This window comes from Nesoenas mayeri, assembly GCF_963082525.1.
Source record: "Nesoenas mayeri genome assembly, chromosome: 3".
Taxonomy (NCBI): Eukaryota; Metazoa; Chordata; class Aves; order Columbiformes; family Columbidae; genus Nesoenas; species Nesoenas mayeri.
The window spans coordinates 26,444,051-26,465,812 of NC_137544.1; the positions used below are offsets into that span (position 1 = coordinate 26,444,051).

Here is a 21,762-nt window from a genome sequence, read left to right on the forward strand (position 1 = left end):
CTGTACATTCGGCAATTATTTTTAGTGTACTTTCTACACATTACTGTGTACAACTGTTAGTTTACATTAAAACTCTTCCCCCTTCTCACAGGATATGGCATAAACAAAAACAAATCTGACAAAAATTATACACATAAAATAAGAAGACAAATACACAAATAAGGCCATCTGCAGAATTAAAAATCCACCTCTTGCGATATTTCACAATAATTTCTACATAATATTTTACATCTTACGAACTTAAATACTTAACGCAAAAGGAAAAGACCTTTACGGAGCCAATCATATTATCTCTTCAAGGACTTGTCCAATTTGCTGGCTAGCGGCCTTCTCTGGGGAGTTGGAATTTTAGAAGGCTTGGCTGATCCTGGCCGAGAACCTGCTCGGGGTGTCAGTCTGCTTGCAGCAGGAACAGTCTCTGACATATCTGAGCACACGGACTGGATTTCTGAGATGTCAAAGTCAGACGCATCACTGCCTCGGCGGCTGCTTGACCTGCTGCCAGCCTTGCTTCCTGCTCGGCTTCCAGGTCTGCTTGGGGTTTTTCTGGTTTCTAGAGAGAGGAAAGATATCCATCAGTATTAAAGCTAAGGATGGAAAAGGTGTACGGGTCTTTCCCAGGTCTTTGGCAACCTCCAAAATTCGTCATTGCACAAATTAAACTTTAGACTCGGCCAGGTAAGCTGGATGATGCCATATCTCCCAGTAAAGAGAAGGAAATATGAGATCAAACGATGAGACTCAGTTAATTTGTCACTAGCACATGTCATTAAAAATGTATTATCCTGGTAAGCTTTTGTGACTTACTAGACATGCATTCTATATTCACCCAACAGCCAGAGACTCTCTTTCCCCTGCCATTTTCTCAGCTAGTAATTGAAAGAATTCAGTATCTGGCCTCTTCATGCATTCAGCATTTCTCAATATATATATCTTGGAGATGCTGATGAATATCCCAGTTTTTAAACATGTACCCCTTTTTTCTAAAAATCAAAACCATACAGTTGAAAGCTTCAAGTAAACAAGGAAAGAATATACATTCTCCCAAAGGGCTGAGCAAATGAGCTCTCAGCAAGGCTGCTAAAGTGAAAGCCTGCCCAGACAACGTGCCATGAAGAAAAAGCCACAACAAAGAATCTTAAACAGAAAACCATTAATGTGGTTTTTCATAATTTTCCAATTACTTATGGAATATCTTTGATCTTGACAAATCTGGTTCCCTATAAGTGTGAAGAACACCAAGTTGAAACTGAAATCTCAGGTGGCTCATTTTTCAAATCACCTATAATTAAAAGACACGAACTCTTTGAACAGGATTTTCCAGTACAGCCCAGTATGCTCTGCAGAGCTAAAGGTCTGAGGGAAAGCCAGCAGAGATATCTTCTCTTCTAACCCACCTAGCCCTCTCCCTTACACAGATCTGCCCTGAGCATCCTGGAATAGCACAGCTTTACCACTTCCTCTTTGCATATACTGTTTCAAAAATCTCTATGGTATATTCCATTAATCAGGTCACCTACAGATGCTCCCTGCAGTTCTTCTTCCGAAAGAAATGGATGATTCATGATTATGTGACCCCTTTGCTCCATCACAGTGGAGCATAACTTGAACATGTGAAGAACTGAACCCTTTATTCTTAAGTAAATGCTTCTTCTCTAGTTCCTTATGCAGATACGCTGGAAAGACCATTGTCAAGAAAGCTGCAGTCACGAATTCGCACATCCAGAGCTGAACATACCTGCTGTGCAACCACGTGAAAGGAGGACCATTATCCTGATTCTCTACACCCTTGAGGAGACAGTAGGACTTGTACTTCTTCCCACTTTTCTGACATCTCCCCCACACACCAACATGACCCTAATTATCCAGGTGGAGAACAAAGTAAGCGGTAGATCAAGTTCTAAAGTCAAGACACTCACCTGCAAACTGAGCTCTAACTCTGGTAGCTGCTGTTGACAGGATGCCACTGTCTTCTCCAGAGTGGAAACCCTTCCCTGACAGATATCCTGGCATCCTGAGTTTGCTTCCTTGAATTGGTGTTCCCTATGCAGAAAAAAAAAAAAAAAGAGATGCTTTTTCCAATTGTCTCTACTGAAGATGAGGTCTGGTATTAGGTAGCACACAGCTTAGAATACGATCATAACATTCACTGTGAAGCTGAAAGACTGGTTTGAGTCACTACAGACATTTTTCATTATGTGAAGTTTTGAACATTCCTATAGCAGTTAGTATTTGAAGTAGTGCAAATGTCAAACAATAACAACAAAATCAGGGTAACAGTCTGCTCGATATCTACATTTTAGCATTCTTTGAGTGTATTTCAGTGCATATCAAGAAAGAAAAAATGCTACCTTCTTTAATTAGTCAAGCATGTAAGATTAGTTGATGGCACATAACTTAAATATAAGTAGTTGAGCTTTTATAGCTGCATATCTTGAGTTTCCATCATTCTGACTGTGGTTATAGGCAGTGAATACATTTGTTTCAATTCTATAAATATTTTGATGGCAAAACAAAACTACCAAATTTCAAAACCTTCTTCCAGAAAAAGCAGCAAAAAAGACATAGGACTAACTAAATGACCTTTGAAGGTCCCTTCCAACCCAAACTATTACATGATTCTATGAAAAAAGTTCTTGTTGTCAATATATTGTCTGAAACGTCTCTATTTCAGTGTTTTATCCTGCCTGCTTTCTCATTTCTGAAATGAAACAAGTATTGATTGAAAATCTGCCCCAAATGGGAAGATTCATTTCAAAGCCATGAGAATGAAATCCTCAAATTTCAAAATGTATGTAACATACTAGATAAGAGGTGTATGCAAATAAGAGGAAAACTATTCATTTAATCAACACTAAAACGCTAAGTAAATATCCAAAAAGAATTACAAATACTGCAGTGATGAATGTGATATACTGAGCGGCTTGGATCTCCAGATCCGGTGTTCTGTGCCTCTGACCCCCACACAGTGGGGTAGAAAACCAAGATCCAGGAGTGCGTGGGAGCCGCCTGGAGCCAAGGGCCGAGTGCAGCCTGGCAGCTACCAGCTCGGGCCACCTCTGGCACATCTGAACAAAAGAGCATTGAGACACTGCAGAGCAGAGAAGCTGCTGGCTCTGACACGGATGGTCACAATGTTAAATTATCTTTGAAGCCAAGTACAAATGCTCAGCATCCAACCAGCCACACCTTGGAAATCTCTGCTGTACAGAGACAGCTTGGGAGGACAAGGAGAGAATCCCTGGTGCAAGAAGAAAAGAAGATCAAGTTTGTTCATCCATTTTAGTCCTAAACCCAAATGCAGCCTCCACAAAAAAAATATAACCACTCTCTTGGGAAAAAAATGCTGCAGAATGCCTCAGAAATTCACTGCAAACTACACCACACCAATCATTCCATTTATAATCTTAAACCATGGTGGCTTACGTACAAGAAACTCACTGAAACTACCAGCGGTTGTAAGAGCAGGTGAGAAATACAGTGCCCCTATTGGAAACCAACGGCAACTGCTTCCACCTCATTGTAATTCAATGAAAACCCATTTCCATGTCTATAAACCCTTTAATGTGCCATCAATTAATCTTACAGTTCAGTTACCAGCTAAGAAATGAAAGAAAATACAGGAGTACATTAGAAACTGACAACTGACTCAACTGTGTGCTGTTGTTAATCGTTGTAAGCAGCAGCCCTGTGTGCTGGAAGTGCTGTACATACACAGGCCTGCAGCGTGCGCAAGGAACACACCCGCTCACACGGAAGGAGGGCGTGAGAAGTTTGTTATGCATCTTTAAGCAAAGCCACGCCAGGGTCATGTAAACTTGGCACCAGCAGGTGTCAGAGGGCCAGCGACAGGCATTGAGGGCAGATTTGTGAGCAGCAGATATAGCAGCACAAGCTTCTTCTGGCCCAGGGCAAGAGTGACCCTACAAGTGACACATCAGCTGGCAGCGTGAGCCACCTGAGATCCTGCCACTGGCTGGAGCAACAGGAGAGGAGACACTTGGGCTCCAAGCCCATTGAAATTCTGGTCCTACAGTTTGGCTGCCAGCACGATCCTAATTGCTACACTAACAGTTTCTGTGGAAGTCATGGCCTGGAAATAAGACCAAAGCTCATTTCCTGTGAAGTCACTGAATAGCTATCTTCTTAGAGCGACAATTGGTCACTAACCCCCCTAAATGAAGTGTTCAGTTGTTGGAAAGATTTATATATCACAGTCAGTCTTTTGTGCAATCTTCTTGACAGGGATCAGCTATCTATTTAGTGGTTTTGCACTGGAGATCATAATTTATTAATCTAATTCCTGTAGTTCCTGAATATTACAGTACATTAAGAACTCAAAGAAAACAACTTCAGAAAAGAATTAGCTGGGCTCATTTGGAGAGCTTTAAACTAGGCTCGAAGGGGGATGGGGTTGTAGCTGGGCTTGTCCCAGTGGGGCAGCATTCTAAAACTGATGAGGACCAGGTGGCCTCCTATGCTCCTAGGGAGAAATGGGAGTGCTCTGCTCGCTCCCTGAAATGCCTGTACACCAATGCGCGCAGCATGGGGAATAAGCAGGAGGAGTTAGAATCCTATGTTCGGCTGGGAGATTATGACCTGGTGGCAATTACAGAAACATGGTGGGACAGTTCACATGACTGGAATGTGGTCATGGATGGCTATGCCCTTTTCAGAAAAGACAGGCCAGCCAGGCGTGGTGGTGGAGTTGTTCTCTATGTGAGAGAGCAACTACAATGTACTAAATTCTGCCCAGGAGTGGATGATGAGCGAGTTGAGAGTGTATGGGTCAGGATCAAGGGGCAGGCTGGCAGGGGTGACACTGTTGTGGGTGTCTGTTACAGGCCACCAGATCAGGCTGAGGAAGTTGATGAGGCCTTCTATGGGCAGCTGAGAGTGGCCTCGCAGTCACAGGCCCTGGTTGTTGTGGGTGATTTTAACTTCCCTGATGTTTGCTGGAAGGACCATTCAGCCAGCCAGCCAAGGCCAGGAGGTTCCTCCAGTGCATTGATGATAACTTCCTCATGCAGATGGTGGAGGAGCCGACTAGGAGAGGTGCACTGCTGGATCTCATCCTCACTAACAAGGAAGGTCTGGTCGAAGCAGTAAAGGTTGAGGGCTGCCTGGGTTGCAGTGACCATGAGATGGTGGAGTTCAGCATCTTGTGTGGCAGGAACAGAATAGCAAGTAGAATTGCAACCCTGGACTTTAGCAGGGCTAACTTTGGCCTTTTCAAGCAATTGCTGGGGGAAATCCCATGGGCAAGACTGCTTGAAGGAAAAGGGGCCCAAGAGAGCTGGATTGCATTCAGAGATTGCTTCTTCCACGCTCAGGATCAGAGCATCCCCACACGTAGGAAGTCAAGGAAGGGAGCCAGGAGGCCTGCGTGGTTGAATAGGAATCTATTGGTATGCTCAAGCAGAAGAGGAGAGTTTACAGGTCATGGAAGCAGGGGCTGGCCACTTGGGAAGAATATAAGGCTGCTGTTAGAGGATGTAGGAAGGCAGCTAGGATAGCCAAGGCCTCCTTAGAATTACAGCTGGCGAGAGGGGTCAAGGACAGCAAAAAGAACTTTTTCAAATACATAGCGGATAAAACTAATACCGGAGGCAATGTAGGCCCACTGAGGAATGGGGTGGGTGCCCTGGTGGCGGAAGATACAGAGAAGGCAGAATTACTGAATGCTTTCTTTGTCTCTGTCTACTCTGCCGGAGGCTGTCCTGGGGAGCCCTGTACCCCTGAGACCCCAGATGAAGCCAGGTCAATGGAGGAGCTTGCTTTAGTTGATGAGGACTGGGTTAAGGAGCAATTAAATAGACTGGACATCCATAAATCCATGGGTCCAGATGGGATGCATCCGCGAGTGCTGAGGGAGCTGGCTGAGGTCATTGCTGGACCGCTCTCCATCGTCTTTGCCAAGTCTTGGGAAACGGGAGAGGTGCCTGAGGACTCGAGGAAAGCAAATGTCACTCCAATCTTCAAAAAGGGCAAGAAGGAGGACCCGGGTAACTATAGACCGGTCAGCCTCACCTCTGTCCCTGGGAAAGTAATGGAACAACTTATCCTTGGTGCTATCTCAAGGCATATCAAGGATAAGAAGGTTATTAGGGGCAGTCAGCATGGCTTTACCAAGGGTAGGTCATGCTTGACCAACCTCATAGCCTTTTATGAGAATGTTACAAGGTGGATGGATGATGGCAGAGCCGTGGATGTGATCTACCTTGACTTCAGTAAAGCCTTTGACACAGTCTCCCACAGCATCCTAGTTGCTAAGTTGCGGAGGTGTGGTCTAGACAATAGAGTAGTGAGGTGGGTTACAAACTGGCTTAAGGAGAGAAGCCAGAGAGTGGTAGTCAATGGTGCGGAGTCTAGTTGGAGACCAGTATCTAGTGGAGTACCTCAGGGGTCAGTACTGGGGCCAGTATTATTCAATATATTCATTAACGACTTAGACGAGGGAATAGAGTGTACTATCAGCAAGTTTGCTGATGACACTAAGCTGGGAGGAGTGGTTGACACGCCAGAAGGCTGTGCTGCCATCCAGCGAGACCTAGACAGGCTGGAGAGTTGGGCGGGGAATAACCTAATGAAATTTAACAAGGAAAAGTGTAGAGTCCTGCATCTGGGCAGGAACAACCCCAGGTTCCAGTATCGATTGGGAAATTACATATTAGAGAGCAGTGTAGGGGAAAGGGACCTGGGGATCCTGGTGGACAACAGGATGACCATGAGCCAGCACTGTGCCCTTGTGGCCAGGAAGGCCAATGGCATCCTGGGATGTATTAGAAGGGGGGTGGTTAGTAGATCAAGAGAGGTCCTCCTTCCCCTCTACTCTGCCCTGGTGAGACCCCATCTGGAATATTGTGTCCAGTTCTGGGCCCCTCAGTTCAAGAAGGACAGGGAACTGCTGGAGAGGGTCCAGCGTAGGGCAACCAAGATGATTAAGGGAGTGGAGCACCTCCCTTATGAGGAAAGGCTGAGGGAGCTGGGTCTCTTTAGTTTGGAGAAGAGGAGACTGAGGGGTGACCTTATTAATGTTTATAAATATATAAAGGGTGAGTGCCATGAGGATGGAGCCAGGCTCTTCTCGTTGGCAAACAATGATAGGACAAGGGGCAATGGGATCAAGCTGGAACACAAGAGGTTCCACTTAAATTTGAGAAAAAACTTCTTCTCAGTAAGGGTGACAGAGCACTGGAACAGGCTGCCCAGGGGGGTTGTGGAGTCTCCTTCTCTGGAGACATTCAAGACCCACCTGGACATGTTCCTGTGCAACCTCACCTAGGCGTTCCTGCTCCAGCAGGGGGATTGGACTAGATGATCTTTTGAGGTCCCTTCCAATCCCAAACATACTGTGATACTGTGATACTGTGATCCAGTTCATTGCATACTGTTCTGATTTATTAACCATTTGCACTTTAAACATAAATTCATTGAGACTAAGTTTTCCTAAAAGACAAACATGGTAACAAACAGAACATAAAAATAATAAAAAAAGACTTGGGGGAAAAAAAAAAACAAAAAACAAAAAACAAAATTAATTTGACAAAGGTCTAAAACAATGACAATGCATTAATATGCAAAGAATGTTGCAGCTCTGAAGCACTGAAACTCTAGTGGCTGTTAGTGAAGTGACAGTTTTAGTGAAGGAAGGTCATTAGACTAGAATCTCTGTCCTTACTGTACCTCTGCAGATGACCCTTGATAGTCTGAGGATTCTGGTGGCTTAGAAGGAGTTGACGTTTTGCTGTTTGTCAACCATGGTTTACCATAGTTGCGTGTTAAATGATGGGGTGTCTGTATGAAACAATGGTAAATCAAAATATGAAGGACAGTAGGTGGAAAACAATGTCATGGAGAAAGATACCCAGGCTTTCACAAGAAGATCCAATCACACAGTAGAAATGAAAACTAAGAAAGAAGAGGTGATGATAAATGTTCCGAAATGAAGAGATGGCAGAGCTTATTTTTTAAAAGAAATGGAGAGGTTCATTGCTCTTTCAGAGCTTATTCCCAAATCGCCAGTTAGCTCATGTAGCACCTTATAAAATCTAAAGAATTCTTCTATTCCTGTGCTGCAAACAAATGGTAGAGGAAATATATTGAAAAGACTTCTCAGATCCTCCCCAGTCTATGAAATAAAATTGAGATACTTCTTCCCTGTCAGCAAGGGAAAGCACCAATATTGTTGGAGCAAGGGGAAAAAACCAAAAAACAACAGAAATCCAAACCCATACCCTATTTGTTTACCAGCGCAGTTTTGTAGGTTTCTCCTTACCTTTGGTGTACTTGTAGCAACTGCTTGCGGGGAAGCTGCCTGGCCAGCTTGACTTGACAGAGAGGTGGATCTGTTGGGAGAAGCGCCCCTTGAAGAGGGTCGTGATCTCCGGCCCCTCGGTCGGAAAGCTGCCATGCTCTGACTGGCACCATCTGCCAAAATGAACTTCTCACGCAGCTCCACATTTGTCCTCCCTTTAGCTGCAGCAAAGAAAGGTGTTCATTTAATCAGATACAAAATTTGTCACAAGGCTGTTTATTGTCATTTTTGCCATGCCAACTTCAACACATTTTAACAATAAAATGCATTACCATGTAATGCATTTATTCTGAACACAGAAGAGTTATGTGCAGAACTCACTTATTCTAATACTTTATGCCAGCAGGAATGAACCACTGTCAAAGGAAGTCAGCGTGATAATGGAATGCTCAGCGTGCTAAATCGCTGTTAATCAATCAACTATCAGTACATAGACACAACCTGATGAGCAGTTTTGCTAACTCTACAGCTACTCATGATAAATAATACTTGCTTCGATGTTCCAGAAGAAATTGCTAAGTACAGATTACAGGAAAGCAGCAAATATATTTATTCAAAATGATGAAGTTATGTAGTTTGGCAACATGCAATGATGAACATAAAATCCAAACGATGATGAGGTAATTGGTGGCTAAGCACTCACACACACATACAAACACGCATATGAGAGAATATTCCGCAAGAATAGATGCAAGACATGTTAGAATTTAACTCTGTCAGTGTGAATGACAATTGTTTTTGAAACACTCTTAAAGCGTGTCAAAAAAAATTAGCTTGCAAAGCACCAGCCCATGTAGGAACACATTAAGCTAAATGTGATGGGTGTAGCATATTGTCAAAAGTATATATTATAATAAAGTGGGAAGGAAATGAAGAGAGAGGAGAAGAGGGGGAGAAGCAGACAAAGAGAGGGGTTTGCCAACCTATAGTAGGCTGAGTGGTAATTGAAGAGTTTGATTCCGAACGTAACATTTTACTCCCGTGATGATGAACTAGAAAAAATGACACAGGACATGGGTCACATTAAAGAAAATCGTTAGCAGGAGAAGAAATCAAGTACAGCAGCTGCATATGCAAGAGACTCAGAGCACCAGGCCAAAAGACAGGACTCAGAGCAAAAGCTGTCTCTAAGTGCTCTGAGACGAGTTCTCAAAGCTCTCTCCCAGGCAAAAGGAAACAGCGCTTGGATAAAATCAGCTGCAGTCCCAAGTATAGTTTTGCAATAGTATTTATCTGCTGACATAAAGAAATAATATAAGCTAAAATTATTTTATATAACTAGGTCCAATATTTTTAAAGCCACTTATGACAACAGTTCTTTGAAATATCATTTATCTGAATACATGAGAAGCCCTTGGTGGAAATGAAGATTTGCTAGGTGAAGTGCTTACGGAAAAGTCTGAACCTGCACCACTGACATCAGCAACTAACTCATCTCTGACTGCAACAAGACCAGGATTAGGTACCATGCACAATGTCCAGTGTCCAGATGACTTTATAGAGATCGGTATTCCTTTACACTCCCTGTGTTGACCTAACTGCTCATATATTTCCCATGAAAAAGGGATAAAGTACTATAGAAAATACTATAGAGATACATAGAATACAAGGTTTATTAAAGAAGAGGAGATAAAGTTCCAAAGGACTCTTAATCTGAGGACACTAATAAGGAATTCCAGTAAATTAATGAGTTTTTAAGTATTGTATCTCTCAGTGCCAACCCAAGGAGGAATTGCAACAGTCTACCTGTCAAGAGGCTTGTGAAAAATGTTTGGAATACATCAAAAGTAACCAAGTTAACCCTTCAATGAAGTCAGATATTTTGAGGCACGTCTCATTTTCCGTTACCGTGCACTTTTGAGGAACGGGAGTTGAAAGCTGTAACGTAAGGATGGCTCTGCAGGCATAGATGACTCACCAATGGTAGCAGGTGCAGAATCAGGTGCTAAATTTCAGTCAGACCTGTGGTCCAACACCAGTAAATGTAACATTACTGTTACATTTCTTTAGTAAACAATGTATGCGATATGTCAGTAAGCAAAAAGTCTATTTTTAATAGTGCTGAAAAACTCACAGAGGTCATCACAAGGTTATGACAGCTCTTGTGTGTTACTCTGACAAGAAATTTTAGCGGTACCTTGTAAGTCTTGTAGACAAAGGCTCCTAGGCCTCAGTGGCACACTGTCAGCCCTTACAGGGCTTTGTAGTAGCATTTTTTAAAAATTTAACATCCTTGACTTAGCAACACAATTGCTACAAATGCAACCTCTCCTCCCACTCCAAGGTCTGTATCAAACAGTTTAGAAACCTTGGTCCCAAAGCAGAAGCTGTGTGAGACAGCTGACGCTAGAGTCAGGTCTACAGGACAGTTGATGTCTGCCTCCACTAGCCCTCTTGTCTCTCCTGAACTCCTCTGGGATGTTCTCACGCTATTACAACATCGATTATGATTCTGTAGAATTCCTGATAGGTAAAAACGCAGTAAACTTAATGCTGCTAGTTAACTGGATAGAAATGCCTAGTTACAGAACATCAGCTTGCTCTGAACAGTCGTTATTATACTTTCTGCACTTTATGACTCTGCCTATTATTTGACTTGTATTTCTCCCACTCTCTTCACAAATGGCATCTTTTCTATCTCCAGCTGTTCCTCCAAGAACAATGCCAGAGAGCATATACTTTCCCACTAGAGCAGCAAGCGTCCTGACAAACTATGATGTCATTACACTGCTGTGTACCGATCAAACAAGGCATTTGATGTGGTGCCCTGGAGGGTGCGGTGATGGAGTGCTCCATGCGTTCCCAGAGGACAAAGTCCTCCTGACCCAAGCATTTTCCACTTGCTTTGTAGAAGGCTCAGGGCTCTGTGAAGTGTTTTTGGGGAGGATGCCAATGAAAAGCCAGGGCTACAAAGGCAGAGCCTGAAAAGCCTGGGCACAGCCACTGGCCAGAGAAATTTTTTTTGTGGTGGTATTGTTACTTTTCAATTCAATTGCCTTATTTTGATTATTGCTTTAAAACTTCTCTCTTGCTGAGAAGGTTTTATTGGACATTTCTGTGTGTTCTTTCTGCCAAGTCATACAAGCAGCTTGCAGGCCATAAACTCTGTCTGGGCCAAGTTCAGTTCTTAGCTACACCACTCTAACGCTGGAGGAGTTGTGCAGAAGACACCACAGTTATTCTGGACATACATCAGTGCATGTGAAGAAGATCTTAACCATGGGATTTAAAGTTTACAAAAACAGATCATTATGTGACAATTAGTGAGATGATGTTTACAGAACTGGCATTTTATACAACTCAATCTCCATCTTGAGACAATGAATGGTGACTGTAACCAAATAATTATCTGCGCGTCCATTTTCACCGTGGTGTTACATACCCCTGCAAGGATCATTCTTCACCAAGAACTCATCAAGTGCCATCCAGCCACCTCCAACACGAACCATGACAGTACTTCTTAGGATACGAACAAGGCGTAGTTGTTGAGAGTCACCAAACTGAAATAAAAATCAAAACAACCATCTCAGGTTCTCAGTCATTCAGATGCAGTTCAGCGCTGACACGTTAAAAATCAGACACTTTAAAAAGTTTATTTTGATATGTAATTATTAGTAAATGCTAAAAAATCAGATTTATTTATGCAGATTATTAAAGCTGTTAAGACTTCAAATCAGATGGTGCTGCATTAATCCAAAGGAGATGGCAGGATGGTAAGAAAGAATCTCAGGTTTAATTTTATGCTTGATTCTCAAATGTCTGAGCTCATAAAGGAAGCAAAATTAGTAACACATTATTTAATTGGTTACGACCTACATTTGTGCAAATTAATGAAAACCTATTTGCATTATTTCACTGTTAAAATCTTAGGCAAACTCTCTTCTGCAGCAGTCAAGATTTTAATGATGTCAGCTGGAAGGAAGGCAGCATCACTTTAAAATGATCAGCATGTGGGCTGGAAATACAATACATTGCAAGTGTTGCACAGTTCTATCAACTGATTCAATTATAGGGATATTTTCAGGTATAGCATTGACACTGCTCACGTATAGCGAGGTGCACGCGGGGAAGGATATATTAAAGAAGCAATGAATGACTGACAGCTACCATCACTGTCCTCTGTTATAAACTGTTCGTCACTTCTCTGTCTACACATCAAGGTTCTTCACAATTCAGAGATGCACAAAAACCTGTTTGATCCTAACTCTTCTACCAGCCCATTCTTCCTTTGGGCTGATGGCCAGGTCTAACATACATTTTCCTCACGAAACCTGTATAACAAAACCTGTATGCAGTATCTCTGTTCAGCTCCGGATCAAAGAAATCATGACCAACACATTGACCCCACAATCTCATGAAAACTAACCAGAAGAATTTCATACCTTTTAGGCAATGCTACTAAAATATTTCTTTTGATATCAGATTATCATGCCAAGTGCAATGCTCTCACACGTAAACATGCCGAGCACTCACTGAAACCAACGGGAGAAAATACACCTCTTTGGGGCAACCTCTGACCCTTGGAGAAGGCTGGCCATGGTTCATCTGTACCTACTTGCTCCGAAGAGGGGACTGAAATGCTTTAAATGCAAACCATACAAACATGCTCCCTACTTGTTAAATGACTTTAGTTGTTTGGTACTACTTAAACCAAGAAGAAAAAGTTTAAAGGAGTATTACTTTTAGGAACCAAACAAAAGCAAAGCTTGCTGCTTAATTCAGTAATATTTGTTTGTTTGTTTGAAGTAAGAATATTCACATGAGCATTATTTGTAAGGGCTTTTTAATAATGCATTCAATATGTGGTAAATAAAGAACCGTTTTACATCTGTAGATCAAAGTTAAAAAAAGAAATGGCATCCAAATTGATGCTGTTTACTTTCATTGGTTTGCTTCTACATAACATTTTTTTTAGAGGTTCTAAAAATCCTCTCCGTTTTCTTTATTTTTTCCCCATCCCAGCTTAATTCTTCAGTTAGACCCCATCAGGCAACCAAGGGTCAGATCCAGCATCCAGATCCAGGCAGTGGCTAATTCAAACAGTGGGGCTCCTGGAAAATAATATAGGTATCTATTATAATAAAAAGCATTTTTCCTAACAGTAACTCAGTCCATTTCCTTAAAATAGCCTGGACACCAACTTTCCTTGAATAGTATTTACTATTGTTTCAAGTAATCAGAGCTAAAAACACTGGAATAAAAATGCAAAGGAAGTCTTGCTCAAGCTCCAAAAAGGTCTGTTCTTGACAACAGCCATATAACATCACTGTTACTAGAGATGCCTCGGCCAAGTTGCTTTAGGTGATTTTTACTGTTCTGCACCAGTAAGAGTTAGATGCCCTCAAAATATGCTGTATTTTTCCCAGATCTGAAAGTACAGATGGCAGATAAGAAGATTAACCTAATTTCACATAGTCTTTTCAAATAGAGGCTTGTTCTATACGTGGAAAACATTTTAAATTATTACTTAGATATATTGCTTGAGGCATGTGGTAAGATTATACACTGCTCTTTGTGCTTTCTTCTAGACTTCAACAGGCTTTGCCAATAAATAAGAATGCAACTACATTCTCAACAGCTCTAGACTGAAAATGGCTAATCTATTAACACTACCATTTCCAGAATGGATTATACATATTATTGCCTTTATAAGAGCATGAATAAGATACTAATGGTACCTGGTATCTGGCTTGTGTAAAGTATTTCCATTCTTACCAGGCAAGCGTGATTTAACACTGGGGGCAGTGGTGTTATCAGTATGTCCCACAGAGGTGAGCGCTGGTGAGTGTATCCCCCTGTCCCACTGTACGGTGACATCCCATTGACACAAACTGTTCTTAAACACAACTCCAACACGTTATAGACCTGCCAGGGCTCTTTGAAAACACTCCGGGAGAGGGAATAGTCTGAACTAGAACAGCAAGTTTAATTTGCCTGTTTCTAAAATATGATTCACTGAATTACTATATAAAATGCAAACAATTAGCTAGGTTCTTAATCAGTCTGCTTGATTGCACAAGGATTTTTTTTAAAATGAAAGTATTTTTCACCTAATCTGGAATACAGTGAGATCAGCCTTTAATCTGACAGCCTAAAAAATAAACCACAGAATTTTAAAGCATTTCAGTATTAAACTGAAAACTGATCAAATAACAGTAATTCTAGAATTGCAGTTTAAATGCTCAAGATATTTTCTATGGGATTTACTGCCGACCATTGTCTGGTTCCTTTAAAAGTAATCTCCTTAATGAGGAAAATGGCCAAAGAAAGCAGGTGAGGGATTGAAGAGGAGGGATCCTGAGACAAGGAATGCTCCATAGCATTTAAAGAAATACCACAGCTGACCAGCAATGAATTAGCTGAAGATGTAAGGATGGCAAGAAGACTGACCACTGCAAGCTTAAATCACTATGCGTTAGAAGGAAAAAATAAAAATAAAAATAAAAAAAAAAAGAGAAAAAAAAATAAAGCTTCATAACACATTCCACTGGTTTATACCTGATTTCCCAGGAAGAACTGATAAGAAATGAAAAATGGAAGAAAGACACGATTAGTTTACAGGAAATTCTCTACATGACTCTAGAACACATGCAAACTAACACATTAGACATTCTAAATAAAGTATCTACTTCAGAGACGAGCAGGTAGCTAGCCATCCGGAGACTGAATATTGGAAAATATTCAAGGCCTTCGTTTCCTTCTCATTGCTGTTTCTGCGTCTTTTAAAACAATCTACAAGTATTTAGCAATCTCTGTTGGCCACATCTTGTATATTTCATCTGAAGTTGTTCCAGTTATTGAATCTAGGGGTAGCAGATCTTTCTCTACAACGGGATATTTATTTTTCTGTGATCTAAAATTGTTCTTAGATGTTTAACGCATTTCTTACACTTCTTCAGAAGGAACAGTGTGCTCCAATAAAATGACAGGGAGGATAAAAGTGATTGAATACACTTTGGTAACAGATTTTTGAAGTACAACGTGATACCAGGCCCTGTTTTTATGAAACTAATAGAAAATCAGCTGCAGTTTAAACACCTTGGGTATCCATGACAAAAAAAAAGTTTTTTAGGGAGCTGTCATATGTATGTATGCATATGTGTATGTATGTATGTATGCATGTATGTATGTATGTATGCATGCAGTCAGCTTTTAAAAATTCTCACATTGAAAACAGTTTCTATAGTGTCAGTGAAAATAAATACAAGCAGCAGCATTTTCCCACATTTTTAACCTATATGTTCTAACAAAAGAAAATCCATAACATTTAGATAAGCTTAAGAAAACATAACAATATACTACAAAATTTTTGTTAATTAATATACCCTAATTCCTTTCATAAACAATGTCATATGAAAAATCTTCAGGCTGCAAGAATTAAAATGGTATTTAGAAGACTTACCCTGTACTTGTTATCCCCAATCTGTTCCACTTGAAACCGTTTTGCACATTTACATTTAGCTACCTGCCTTGTAACCTGCAAAAAATAAAAACTAGATAATTACTTTACTGTTAATATCACAATCCTAAAGATTGTAACTAGTAAACTTCAAATTATTAATATAATATAATATAATATAATATAATATAATATAATATAATTATATATATATATAATTGTTAAAGAACATGACCCCAGTGGAATGGAGTGCAATGTAAGAAAGCAGACCATGTACCTCATCTTCAATTTTGTCAGCGTCTGTGAGAGGCTTGTATGCATCCTTGTTTGGATGGAGAGCTGCTACAAATTCGTAATAGTCAATATATCCATCACCGTCTCTATCAAAAATGTCTGCAACAGCACTCATTTCAAGTCGGCTTGTTGGGAATTCTGCAAGACAAAGACAACAACAAAAGCCATGTTTTTTAGCTTTTCAATACCATGACAACGAAAGGCCTTATGACAAATATTAAAAGGTTTTTAGGCAGTATGTGACAGAAAATGCTTATCAAAAAAACAAAGGCATTCAAAAGCATGACGGAATCTTTCTGAAAAAAAAAAATCGCCAGTGTTACCAAGATACTGCATCAAAATGAACAGCATGGTCTGTCTTGAAGAGAGGCACAGAAATGAAGACACAGATTAAATTGTAAGATATATGTGGTTTTTTTAACATTTTGACCTTCGAAGTGCATAAAATACCACAGATTAAACAGATAAATTGTTATTGAGGAAAGGTCAAGCGAGAATTTCACTGCTAATGAAATTTGGAGTGCAAGACCTTCCCACTGCAGAAACACAAATGATGTTTTGTGAAATTATTCTTTTAGATCAAATTCACAGCAGCAGAATATTAACCCACACAGAAATTCCTGACGAAATGGTCAAAGAAAATTTCAAGATGGTGAACAGGGATTATAAATATTTAGTAGTTGTAACAAGGTGATACCAACTTAAATAAGATGCTTAACCTCTTGGTCGTATCAGGTGTTTTTTTCATTAATTTCTGACAATTTATGCAACACAGTGACGTGCGCATATAGTGACTATTTTATTGCATTTTGGGAAGTTGGGGGAAAATACATACACTACAATATTCTTCTACTGAATAACTTTAACACGAGATGCTAAAAGCAGCCTAATTCTAAATCCTCTCTGCTCGAAGTCTCCATGACCTGAAGATAAAGGATTATTTTAAGTAGTAGGCTCTTATCTGTTACGAGTCAGTTGCTAAAGGGAAATGAGATGGCACACAGACATGATGTGTGCTTTTAAAACTTACTTGAAGAAAGAATTCCATCGATGAATTCCTGCCTTGTTATCTTTCCATCCTGATCTTTATCAATCCTCCTAAAGAAGTCCATCACACGAGACTTCTTATGGTTCATCCATCGCATGTATTTTTTCCTCCAAATATCAAAATCAAAGTTGGCAAATTCTCTCAGCTTAATTAAAGAAGAGAAAGAACTATTTTCAGTTGAAATCAATCTAAACAATCAATGAGAGAGATACCACCTGCGTTCTTTTGAATAACTGGTTCTTTGAGGACCTATACAAACATTTTAAACATCTTAACCCTCCTCACCTTTGAAATGAGAACGACAGCTTCTAAAGCACATTAAAGCACATGTATCACAGTTTTCAGTTACCTGTATCATCCAATATCATACAACAAATACGGAAGCTGTTTACAGTATCTATGGTATTGAGAATTTAATCCAGGGTAAGCTACACAGAAAGTATGTATATTCTGTACAGTCCTTTTCTGACCTCTTCAAGTCTGTCCAAAGCATCATTAAGTTTTCTTCTTCTTTCCAAGGCCAGAAGCCAGACCTGCTGCCATTTGCTGACTAAAAGGTTTACCCGGGGATTCTTGGTTTCGATTTGCGCCTGGGCTGCTGATGGATAAATGCCTGGTGTCGGGGAACGCTTTCCTGTTAAAGTATGATAAAACGTGTAAGTCTCACTCAGTTGAAACAAAACAAACACTGACATGATGGGTACTTGACTCTCCTAAAACTACTCCTTCCTGTCCCAAATAATGAGCCAATACCCTGATATGATTCCATCTGATGGGATTTATTTTTTTTCCCCACTACTGGGCAACGACTACATGGTGGCTGAAGTATCTTTTGTTTAGCCAGAAGCAGCTCATAGTGGCTGCACTAGTGAAGCTACACAGGTTAAATAAAATCTTTGTAAATCTATCGGAGAGTTGCAAAGTAAACAACCTGATTTTAGAAGCAGGTTCCATGTATGGGTAACTATAAAATACAATGGGTAAGTATATCTAAAAATACAAAAAGCAATTTCCTCACTTGATGATTCACTTCCTATTCAGCTTTGCTGAGCACACTTTCTAATTGAATCCATATAATTTCACAGACAGTAAGACCAAAATTTTGTCTCTACTTCTTTATGTAAGAAGTTGTTTGCACTTTCAGATAACAGTACATTTGCAAAGACTCAGCATATGAACACTCTTGGAAGCTTAACAGCATAAAAAAGGCTGCATGGTTTAAAAACAGGCATTCAAGAAGTATGGGACAAAACGTAAAAATGCAAGTCTGCTCTGAGAAATTTCCTCACAATGAAAAATGAGAGATAATTTAAAAAACCAGTCAAGAGAATTTCACACTGTTTCACTAATCAAACCTATTAGTAAGCCATTATCTTCATAGACAGTGCAATGGTGCATGTGACCTGCCCCAAAACACTTCATTACTCACTTCCTGCTCTCCCCTTATCAAGGACAGGAATATGAGATTGTACTGGAGACGGTTCAAGTGCCTTTCTTTTATAGGTCTTGGTAACTTTATCCACATCAGGTTGTTTTCTGGTCATTTCCTCCATGAATGTCTGCAATCAGATAGAGGTGGTTTTAATTAACCATACACAAAAGTGACCACAGGAATGAAAAACCCAACAGTGAAACACCAAAGTTAGGAGAATGGCACAGAAAGACTCTTATAATGCCAGCCTCACAAAAAAGGACACAGATAAGGATTTTGTAGGTAAGAAACATCAGCAGTATAAGATTTTAAGACCACTATGGCCTGCCTGATAAAGGAAGTCTAAATCTAAAAAACAGTCTGTCAAACTCCTTTATTAACTGTGATTGGTGAGGTGATGTACAACAGAATTTTGACTCTGAGTACTCAGGTGCTTCTTGCTGTGCAGACTGCAGCTCACACAAGTGAGACAGCTCTGGTACGTAACCTGCGGTAAACCTGTGAGCGCGCACTGCACCAGCAGCTTCCTCTGGCACTTTACAAACATACTTTTGACATCCAATCAGTAAAACCATACTGCAATACTAGTTCTAAGGCAGCAGCATTATCACGTATTTCATGTGTGTTATTATTACCCTGTTCCTACGAGGAGTTGTAGTTTTTCTTTCAGCACAATGCAGTTGTTTGGTTGTTTTTCTGCCTCTGTGTTGAATTAACTACAAGCACATTGTGCACATACAAAAGATACAACTGAGATTCTGATAAAGGATTTGATTATTAGGAGAGAAAGGTAAGGAGATAAACACTTAATTACAAAGCCTCATTGAGTAGTAAGCACCATTCGTGGAATGTGTAGGGCACATGTCACTTAACATGCCTTACCTGATGTTCAGCTATAAGTGCTTTAACTTCCTCAATCTCTTGGGGGATAATCTCTTTATCTTTTTCAGTAAGCGTAGTCTCTGCCCACTGCAACCAGGACAGCAAGGCTTCCAGCAATTCCTGGTTAGCAATAAGTCCAGCCAGAGCTCCTGCCAGTCTCTGTTGATGTTGTTTAGCCCATGCTAAGACCTTGATAAAAGAACCGATGCATGAGTATGTGCACAGCTGAACTTCTTTACAATGTATTTAAAGGTGCCCTGCTCACTGTAAACCCAGAGCTTCCTCCCAGACCTACTGTTTATTATCAAAGGTGCTAGATGTAGTGGCTGATCACTAAAGGTGCTGGGTAACTAGAATTCCCAGTTCAACAGTTATCTTTGCCATAGATATTCCAGATTAGGTGCTGTTAACGGCAGTAAACAGCATATTCAGGCAGTACATTAAGAACTTTATCAAACAATATATTTAAGTTAGTGAATCATGCAGGATTTGGTGTCCATATTCCCCCTGGGCACTTCTGAAGCCATACTTTGCTAACACCAGTATTTTGTTTTTCTTTAAATTGAATATACACAGAAATACCATCTTAGCAGCTGAGAAGGTAGTATACCCTCTGAGACCTACTTGTAGCCAATTAAATAATTTGGAAATCTTCTAGATAAAGAATATCTTAGACTCAAATCCTCCTTAATGCAATTAGAAAATGCTTCAAGTTTGCTCTGTATTTTGTTTCCTTTGTAACTTTTAAACTTCTCCCTATAAATTATTGGCTTTCTTCACATGGGAAGTGTCAGTCAGTATTTCCTCTAATACATACAAAGAAGCTTGACCATCTGCTTTAGTTCTTAAAGCCCTGAAAGTCTTAAAATAAAACCTAGGGAAGCATGGTATTCACATCCATCACTGCGGGTATTTTAAATGTTTAGTTCTCAACAGCTGGATCATTTCATCCCAGTGTAACTACCATGTGAGTTGTCAGCTCTGTTCCAATCAAAGATGGACTGTAGCAATGAAGATGGCTTGACACATACTGACCTCTTCAAACCTGGCTCTGATGATTGTTATCCAGTGCTTAATAGTGGTGATGGAGTCTGGGTGGCAGATAGCTAGGATAGCTTCTCCCATACCTGTTGCTTTATTCAGTTCAGCCTTTTTCTCTTCCAGTTTCTTCATAAATTCCTAAACCAGAGGTAATAATTTCAATTACATGTTGACAAAATTTGCAAGGGAAATCTGAGTGCATAACCTGGAAGGTCACAAGCCTCTCGATTGCTCAAACACGTTCAACTTGCAAGAGGCAAGTTTGTCTGAGAAATGTTAAAAATCCTATTCCACATAAAGTACTAAGTGAAGCCCTAAAATCTTCACCGCAGCTTGCCACTCCTTAAAGCCCACCATATGGTAAATACTTGAAAGATACATGCACTTATTAAAAAAAGAAGAAAAATCAGAGCATTTTAGAAGTGCTGTAAATCATCTATGTGATAATCACTGGCAACATTTCAGATGACTTATTTTGTCTGTTACAGTAATTCTTCATAATAAACTATCAAGCTCCTAGCAGAGGCTGGAAATGTCCAACTATAATTACATGCTCAGACAAGATGACAGAGGACTTCAGGAGCAGCTATACTAAACTAACACAAATGTGAAAACTCAGCAGCTGAGGGGGAGAAACACAGCAAGAATAGAGACAGAGTCTGCTAATTAAACAGCTGTTTTCAGAGGCGCTGCCATGTGGGAAAAGTCTTGTAAAAGCAAAAGAATGTTTACAGCTCATGGCCACTGATGTTCCTGGGAACCCAGTACAGAAAAGGGTGGCAAGAGCAGAACTGGGGGACAGTGGGGGGACACCGTGGATGGACAGCAACAAAAATCCTGCAGGACTTTTCACATTCTTTCCACAGTTTCCATGTATTATTATTTTTACTACTACTACAGTTTTACTATTCTGTCTATTTTGTTATGTCTAAATGTTGTGTAAGTCTGTGTGTCTCTGTGAGCACCCTTAACTGGAACTCCCAACATCTCTCAGTGCCTAGTGGAATTGTTCGTTATATTTTAACATCTTTAATTGGGCTATAAAATGGAACCATGTCTTGGGAAGTTTAGCTCTTCCTCTGTGCATCCACAAAGGGCTATTTTCGATTTCAGAAATTACAGATTAGCCAAGTCAGGTCTTATAAAATTCAAAATCACCTAAACATTATAGAAACAGATTCTACAACAACTCATAATGGCATTATCCTATGCCTTTACAAATTAAATATGAAGCTATTAGGAAATAAAAGTGTAACAAAACAGCCTCTTCTACCATGCCCTAAAAGCCTTGAATAGGTAGGCTGCATATTTAAAGAGGCTCATTACTAACTGATTTTGACTTAAGCTTA

The 21,762-nt window shown here is 40.3% G+C and overlaps 1 protein-coding gene across 1 annotated transcript in view; it reads right to left on the bottom strand.

The window, feature by feature from the left end:
• Positions 1-287: 287 nt before the first annotated feature.
• Positions 288-21,762, bottom strand: part of LOC308038617 (dystonin-like) — a gene marked incomplete at both ends in the record, with an annotated part of 310,764 nt that continues 289,289 nt past the window's right edge. Inside the window, 13 exons of the mRNA XM_080341395.1 lie at positions 288-553; positions 1,920-2,043; positions 7,687-7,797; positions 8,279-8,478; positions 11,700-11,817; positions 14,816-14,833; positions 15,720-15,794; positions 15,994-16,148; positions 17,041-17,203; positions 17,529-17,692; positions 18,488-18,617; positions 19,373-19,561; positions 20,408-20,551. Coding sequence (XP_080197521.1) covers positions 288-553; positions 1,920-2,043; positions 7,687-7,797; positions 8,279-8,478; positions 11,700-11,817; positions 14,816-14,833; positions 15,720-15,794; positions 15,994-16,148; positions 17,041-17,203; positions 17,529-17,692; positions 18,488-18,617; positions 19,373-19,561; positions 20,408-20,551 — 1,857 coding nt within the window. The remainder of the gene's footprint in view (positions 554-1,919; positions 2,044-7,686; positions 7,798-8,278; positions 8,479-11,699; positions 11,818-14,815; positions 14,834-15,719; positions 15,795-15,993; positions 16,149-17,040; positions 17,204-17,528; positions 17,693-18,487; positions 18,618-19,372; positions 19,562-20,407; positions 20,552-21,762) is intronic.